This window comes from Mus pahari, chromosome 21, assembly GCF_900095145.1.
Source record: "Mus pahari chromosome 21, PAHARI_EIJ_v1.1, whole genome shotgun sequence".
NCBI classification, from domain to species: Eukaryota; Metazoa; Chordata; class Mammalia; order Rodentia; family Muridae; genus Mus; species Mus pahari.
In genome coordinates, this window is record NC_034610.1 from 24,143,123 (window position 1) to 24,151,012 (window position 7,890).

Below are 7,890 nucleotides of genomic sequence, written 5' to 3' on the forward strand. Positions count from 1 at the left end.
GGGGATTGTAGCAGCCAGAGGGGTCAAGGACCCCTCCCCCATACACACACAAGAAAACCCAGAGAATCAACAAACCTGAGCTCACAGGGGCTCACTGAAACGGACAATCTGGAAGCCCGCATAGGCATAGCCTCTGCATGTATATTCTATAGTGTGTAGCTTGGTGGTTTTGTGGACTCCTACCAGAGGGAGCAGGGGTTCTCTTGTGCTTGGGGATCCTTGTCCTCCTTCAGGGTTGTCTTGTCCAGCTTTAATATGAAGGGGCGATGCCTACTCTTACTGAAACTTGATAGGCCATGTTTGGTTTATATTCCTGAGAGGCCTGCCCTTTTCTGAAGAGAAATAGAGGAGTGGCTGGGGAGGGAGGGGGTGGAGAGGGGAGGGGCTGGGGGGAGAAGGGGGAGGGAAAACTGCAGTTGGGATGATATAATATATGAGAGAATAAATTAATAAAAAGACTTGTTTAAAGAAGAGAGTCTGCAGATGGACATATCCGAGAGGGTCTGATCCAGGGTTTAGCATCCCAGATTTGGAGCTTGTTACAAGGTCACGGGCTGGCTTTAGTCAGGATGCCTTGACAGCCGCTGTGAGTCCACAGGTGGGGTGTGGTCCGATTATTCCTTAGCAAACCTAAATCATTACCCTGAAGTTCCGGGCAACTTTTATAGACAATAGACTCAGAAAAAAACAAAAAAAACCCTTTCCTTAAACTGCAATTATTTACAGGATTCACCCGTATGGAGTTGAACGCCACTCTCTACACGGGGCTGACAGCCACCCAGGAGCGGTGGCTCCGCCTGGCCTTCGCAGGGTTCTGTGGCCCCATCCTGCTCCTGGGGCTGCTGGCCAACGGGCTCCTACTGATGGTGGTGGCCCGTGGGCCTCGAGCGTCTCCCCCGCTCTTGGCGCTGACCACTAGCCTTATGGTGAACGTGATACTCTCCGATCTGCTTTTCGTATCCTTCCTGGTACCCGCCCTATTGCTGAGCTTCTTGCATCGGGGCTGGTGGCTGGGCCCTGCCGTCTGTACCGCCAGCCAGGCCACCAACACGACCACCATGTTCTGTTCTTTCTACAGCATGGTAGCCTCTGCGCTCGTGCGTCACGTGGCCATGGTCCGGCCCCGTGTGGCCCTCCCAGCCAGCCCTCGTGCCCGCCTGCTGCTCTGTGGGGCTATGTGGGTACTGGGCCTGGCCACCTCGATGCCCAACTGGCTGTTCCAGCGGGTGACAGTATTAGAGCAGGCAGTGGGTGTCCCCAAGGCCCTGGCCTGCCTCTTGTTGCTCAGCCTACCTCAAACCACCTGCTATTTCACCCTGCTGGGAGCCCTGGCTTTTCTGCCCTGCCTGTTGGGCCTGGTCTGCTCTTTTGGCCACGTGGTCTGGCGCTTGGGCACACGGCCCTTGGGTCCCCCAGGGGAGAGTGTGCAGGAGCACAGGGTAAACACACAGCTCAGTCTTGTCATGCTGGGGGTCTTCGTGCTGATGTGGGGACCCTGCTCGGCACTGGGCTATGTGTCTGCCGTGGGCCGCCTACCAGCCACGCCACTGGCTTTTGTGGCTTCTAGCCTGTGCACCCTGCTGGCCTATTCCAATTGTGCTATCAGCCCTGTCCTCTGCTTCTGCCTCTGCCGCCCTTACCGGGCAGGACTCAGGGCCATTTTTCAGAGGCCCAGAGCAGCAGTCAGTGGAATGGCGTGGTGACAGCCCACAATTCATGAAATACCTGTGAAGCTCAGACAACTGTGGGCTCCCAACCTTATAGTTTTGTGGCCTTGCCCCCCCCTCACTTCCCTGTGCTTCATCTGAAAAATGGGATGAGGCTCCCACATCTGCACAGGGTGATCTGCCATTGAATATGCAGGGGTTCAGTGAGCATGAGAGTTACAGGTGTTACCATGACGACGGCGCCATCTTACGTTTATTACTCTGAGCATTTGAAATGAATAGACAAAGAGGGGAATAGAAAGAAAACTACCTTGGGGTCCTTAGAGTCCTGGAGAACCCTTCATCTGCCTTGCCTGCCCCTGTCTATCTCCTTCAGCTCTGTCCCACACACCCTCAGTTCCAGACAGGAACAAAAATAAAATCCACCTGAAAGCCAGGAGTCTGCGATTGTGACTCACTGAGCCCCGCCCTGTCTTCTGTGTGCGTTTCTTTTTCTAAGGTGGGTGGGAAGGGCCTCTTTCAAGGCCCGCTCCTTCTCATGAGGGCCCACCTCTTTCTCTCTCCCACCCATGTGTGTGTGTGTGTGGGGGGGCTTCCCTTATACTCTTTGGATGTGGCCTCAAATTCTATTTTTGGCCCTGGAACCAGGAAGGCTTGTGCCTACTGTCAGTCTCCAGACAGCTTGTTTAGCTTAGCATTACCAGTTACGCACATACAGCAAGGGGTGGGGACGGAGAGAGGGGGAGGAGAGAGAGGCTCTGACTGTGTGATCAAAAACCTCAAGGAGTATTGCGTTGAATCAAGTCAAGCTATTCTCTGCTCTCTAGAACTTGCCAGAGCCTTGGGAGCCCCAGAGGCCACTGAAGCTATCCCAGAGAGACTCTGGGAAAAGCAGCTGCTTCAGACTCCATGTCAGGCAACAGTTCTGCAGAACACACCTTTGGAAAAAACCCAGCGGAGAAGCCAGTGTCACAACAAAGATCTTTTTGATGCTGTGTCTGTTCCCCAAGGTACCTCAGGGGCAGCGGCCCACTGTCTGGACTCCCCTGCTGGGTACCCATCTCCTCCCTATACTTTCCCATGGCGCCCAAGGAGAAGGAAAATAGGCCGCTGGTTATGGGAACTTCCCTTCTCTCAAGCCACGACCCCACCCCGTTCCCACTCACGGAGTCATGAGAGTCGCAGGGCATCTGATTATAGAGACAGTCGTGAGTCAGCTCTAATTTACCATGAAGTCATCAGAAGTAAACAAGCCCCGAGCTGGAGGGTAATTGGTACCGAATTTCTCTTGAGTACAGCCTCAGAATGGCTGCCTAGAGGGCTGATTGGGACAGCGTGCGCAGTATGTGGTGTGAGCATGCGCGTATGTCCTTGCTCCCATGATCTACGTTGGTGATGGACCTGACCTGTAGAAAGGGACCACAAAAGATGCTTACCGTGTCCCTGAAGTCACATGAGTCTTGTGTGGTCCACCCACAGAGCCTGTCAATGTCACCATCTGTGCACCCATGTACCCTACCTGACATTACTCTGGCCACACACCCCGGGGGGTCATCCGGTATGGGCCAGAGTGTCCCTTAGTGCCACCACTCCCATCCTTCAAGCTGGCTGGCATTGCTACTTTGTGGTGGCTGATTTAGCCCAGAGGGAGACACTGGGGACTGAGCCAAGTGCCTCTGACCCCTGCGCAGGCCTGGAACGGATTCTCAGTAGATGTTTGTTGAGAGATGAAGAAACGGTGATCCACCGTGATAGCGATCCACGTGTTGGGTCACGTGCTCGTCTCTCTTACTTCCTCAATGGCTACAACTCTCCAGAGCAAACGTCAGATGCCTTGCCATGAACCACAAGGCCCTGTGCATTCAGGCCTCCGCCCTGACCCCATCGCCTGCATTCTCTTCCCATCACACCCACGTGCTTGCCTCCCGTAAAACAAGCCAGGCTCCTACTTAACCCAAACTACCAGAGTCCTCTTCACCCTGGCATCAGCATGGCTCCCTGCTCATTTCTCTGGGGCTCCCCTCAACCCCCCTGCTCCTCTTAAACATCTCTCTACTGGAGTCTGCCCTCATTCTCTTCCTTGCTCCTGACTCTTACCACTGAAGCCGGGCTATAGACCTTAGTGTCCCTGTGCTCACAGTCTCTCATGTTGGCATCTAGGCTCTGGCCATGTGCCTGGCAGGTGAGTTTGGCCTCTGAGTTGAGCAGGAGACATCTCAATGTCACAAGCTACTCGTGACAGCTCTAGAGATTCGCATCTAGAACATTCTAGCATACCACTGAGCCTCTGAGGACCGGGAAGGAGCTCTAGGCAAGCATGCCTCCCTCACAGTCCCCGATGGTTCACAGACTCTGCTTACATATGTTTGTGGAGGGCGGGTTTCAATCCCCGCCATGCACCCCTCCCCATGCCTCTTACAGAGTCTGACAGGGGCATGGCTGGACGGAAGAACCGAGGCAGCAGAGAGATGTGGGGCAAACGGCAGAGCTGTTTTCGAAGGAGAGGATGGTCTATTAAAAGAACTGGTTTACTTCAGTTTAAGGCAAGTTCCACAGAGACAGTCTCAGACAGGCACAGGACCAGACAATCAAAACATCACTATCACCATGCGGGACAGAGGCGGGTCAGATGGGAGATGCCAGGAAGGGACCCCATGCGGCATAAGGGACACATGCAAGACCTGCCCCAGTGGACAAAGGACGGTGGTCATTGGGGTGACCTTAGGTGAAAAGCCCTTTGCTAACTTCCCACTGCAGAGACAGGGGCTTTGAAGGGCTGAAGCATGGGGGTGACAGGATGTGACAGGGAGACCCCAGAGTCTAGCTGGCCCCGGGTGTGAATGGTGGCCATGAGGAAGGTGTGGGGAGGCTGTGTATGAAATGGATGTACCCTCAGGATGGCTCAGGAAACGCTGGACCACATGACCAACCCTGTCATCGTGGAGGTGTGGACGGACACTGAGGCCCAGAGAGCAGAGGGTGGGCTGGGTGGGCTCCTGCTGGATGTGGTTGGCACTCAGGGACCCCTGTCTCTTGTCCCATAACCACTGGAGGGCACAGAGCAGGAGCAAGTTGGAGTGCGGGGGCTAACCCTGTGCCCTGCAGGTGAGTGGCCCCCAAGTTGAGCAGGAGACATCTCAATGCTACAAGCTACCTGTGATAGCTCTAGTGACCATTCTAGAACATTCTAGCATACCACTGAGCCTTTGAGGATTGGGAAAGGGGCTCTATCTGCTCACATATGGGACCCCTAAGAGAGTCACATGCGTCCCTGGTAGCCCACCAGCCTGGGGTTCCCTGGAAACAGGACAGGGGATCTCATGGGACTGGGGACACTAGACACTAGGGGAGGAGGAGATAGGGGCTGGAGGAGGCCCAGCAAGGTTGCAAGAATAGGAGAGTCTTGGGGTTATCCAACACGGACTAGGGGAGTCCCCTCAGCCCCAGAATCTTCTGTACCCCTTGACTTCTATACCACAGTTCCCTGGATTTGGGTGTGAAGTGGGGTGAGGCCCTGACACCCCATTTCCCACTGGCCCTCCAAGCAGAGTCTGGGAAGCCGACAAGGAGGAGAGTAGGGCGTCAGCCTTTCCTCCAGGCCCTTGGTCCTGTCGGCTTCAGATATGTGTGTGCACGGGGGACCCTGGTGGTGAGTGGGCTGGGGACTGTGGGGGTGACTGGGCAGGTGCAGCGGGTGGCGGGCGTGGGCGGATGCCCTGTGCCTTCATGTAGGACACCAGTTGGTCAGGGATCTCAGCCAGCACATCCCGGGCCAGGCGGGCCATACTCAGTACGTGGTTGCCCGTGCGGTCCACGTAGTCCCTGAAGGGCACAAACTGATAGGCAAGGAAGATGGGGGTCAAGATGGGGCACGTGGGTCCCCTCCCAGAGAACCCACTCTATCCAACCCCCCACTTTGTAAATTTCCTCGGGGATGGTCCATGTCTCTGTGCTGAGTCCCTCATCTCTATTCCACGGGAGACCTAACACTGACCTAAGCCCTTCCTCCAAGACTAGCAAGAACAGAGGTTCAAGGAATGCTGGGAACGGCTAACCGGAGCCTGCCTCCTTGCTCCCAAGGAATGCTGGGAACGGCTAGCCGGATCCTACCTCCTTGCTCCCAAGGGATGCTGGGAACTGCTAAGCGGATCCTGCCTCCTTACTTCCTTTCCCTTTCCCACCCCTCTCCAGGGGGACCCTCTTGGTCTCCTAGGACCCCGACATTTCTCTAAACCCACACCTAACCCACCTTCCTCTCAATGCTGCCAACCTCTGGCTCCTTCCTGTCTCCCTCCTCCTAGGGTCAAGGGTACCACCTCCATCTACGAGGGGTCTCCATGCCACTGGAAGGCCATGTGGCCCAGACTCCCTGTGTAGGGCTCTGGATTCTGTGGGGGCATCATTCAGGTTAGAAGGGATCTTCCTACAGGGCAGGGCGGGGTGGGGCTTCCTGAGAAGACTGGCCCAGGAGGTATTCCAGTGTCTGTCCTCAAGATGCAGGTAAAGGCGCTCTGGCTAGAGGGCCTTCCTATTGGAGGCCCTGCGGAAGGGTGGGGCCTGTTTCACCTGGACAATGTCCCGCTCAGCCAGCTTCCCCCTGGAGGAGATCCGCACATCATCACCGTCCAGCTCCACCATGGCTGTAGGGACAAGGGATGTGTGCGTGTGATCAAGGAAATGTATACCTGGCAGGGCTTGCCCTCCAATCCCAGGCCCGCCCAGGGTCCTCGCCCCAACACTAGAAATGGGTGGAGACCTTGTCTGGGATGAGGAGCCCGGCCTCGGGATGAGGCTGAGACCTGTATGGGTACTGACACACCCTCTTAGGGCACACGAGTCCACCCAGACTGCATGCATGCCCGGGCATGAGCTCCAGCGGGTGGGGATGGGATGCCATGGGGTTCTGTAAGAGAAGATAGCTGGGAAAGGGATGCCGGACTCACCATCGAACTCGGCCTGGCCCACGCCAACGATGATGATCGACATGGGGAGTTTGGCAGCCTGGGAAAGACAGGGGCGGGGCAAACAAAACAGGGCAGGGCAAATGGATGGGGTGCAGGGGGGCTGGGTCTGCCTGTGTCTGTAAAGCCACCTCCTCCCTCTGGTGCTGGGCTCTACCATGAGGGGCTAAGGCAGTTGTGGCTGAGGCCCCTTTTATGAGGAAACCATGGGTCAGGGTTAGGGAAGGGAGCTTTCCTCACAGAGACTCTCCTCTACATGACAGGCAAGCTGGAGCCTAGGACGGGTGACTGAGGGGGCCAGGGGCTCCCCAGAGAACAGCCATCTGTGTGGCTGAGGTCTGAGTTCTCATAGGCTCAGGGTGTCTCCATTTCCCAAACCCCTGTCTTGCACTCTCCATGTCATGTCAGTCTCTGTGGAGTAACCAGATGACTTTATGGGGTGACCAGTAACATTATGGGGGGCAGGAAAAGAAGCCACCCCTGTGGTTCTTTAAAGGGAGCACCACCGGGTTCTCTTAGGAGTGGGATGAGAGGGGGGGGAAGGAGGGAGGAGAGAGAGAGGTGTCCTCCACTCACATTGACAATTGCCTCCTTGGTCTGTGCCATGTCCGAGATGACGCCATCAGTGATGATGAGCAGCACAGAATACTGGGAGCCATCCTGCACAGCTGCGGCGTTCCTGTGGGGGTGGGGTGGCACACAAAGGTGTATCCTAGAGCCTCTGGCCCAGGCCCCCTGAACAAGGCTCCAAAAACTCTGGTAGGAGCTTGAAGGGAATCAATTGTCTGGGCCTCTTGCTGAAAGGTGAGCAGGTGGTAAGAGATGCTCTGTTCAGTTCTCCAGTGATGGTCCCCTGGGACCGGCTGCCCCTGGCTTACCTGGCTACATGGGTGACGACAGGGGCGAAATTAGTGGGGCCGTAAAGCTGTACAGTGCGCAGGCTGCTGTGGTAGGCCTCCAGGATGCCATCGATGCCACAGCAAGAGGGGTTCTCCTGGTTGCCATTCTGGGACAGAGAGAAGGTGGCTGAGCCCGAGTAGGCAGGAGGCTCATGGAGGTAGGGTTGGGCTCAGGGATATTGGGAGGAAGCAGAGGCAGGCCTGAGCCCAGGGAGATGGGGAGGAAGCAGGTAAAGACAGGGTTGGAAGCTGGGCATGGTGGCACACACCTTTAATCCCAGCAATTGGGAGGCAGAGGCAGGTGGATTTCTGAGTTCAAGGCCAGCCTGGTCTACAAAGTGAGTTCCAGGACAGCCAGGGCTA

The 7,890-nt window shown here is 56.1% G+C and overlaps 2 protein-coding genes across 3 annotated transcripts in view; one reads left to right on the forward strand and one right to left on the reverse strand.

Moving 5' to 3' along the window:
* The first annotated feature begins 737 nt into the window (after nt 1-737).
* LOC110338512 (galanin receptor type 3-like) lies at nt 738-1,703 on the forward strand. Its single transcript, XM_021221837.1, has one exon. The coding sequence runs from the start codon at nt 738-740 to the stop codon at nt 1,701-1,703; it is 966 nt and encodes a 321-aa protein (XP_021077496.1).
* An 879-nt stretch (nt 1,704-2,582) lies between these two features.
* Nucleotides 2,583-7,890, reverse strand: part of Cpne5 (copine 5) — an 83,437-nt gene continuing 78,129 nt past the window's right edge. The window contains exons 18-23 of one of the 2 annotated variants that reach the window (XM_021221212.2): nt 7,507-7,634; nt 7,205-7,307; nt 6,611-6,668; nt 6,234-6,307; nt 2,834-5,503; nt 2,583-2,605 (exon numbers count right to left, since the gene is read on the reverse strand). In XM_021221212.2, coding sequence (XP_021076871.1) covers nt 5,285-5,503; nt 6,234-6,307; nt 6,611-6,668; nt 7,205-7,307; nt 7,507-7,634 — 582 coding nt within the window. In that variant the 3' untranslated portion in view covers nt 2,583-2,605; nt 2,834-5,284. Of the gene's footprint in view, nt 2,606-2,833; nt 5,504-6,233; nt 6,308-6,610; nt 6,669-7,204; nt 7,308-7,506; nt 7,635-7,890 lie in introns of those variants that run through there. The other variant, XM_021221214.2, reaches the window with a different exon arrangement.

Coding starts and splice junctions, on each gene's coding strand:
- LOC110338512 (XM_021221837.1), top strand. CDS start 738: ATGGAGTTGAACGCCACTCTCTACACGGGGCTGACAGCCACCCAGGAG.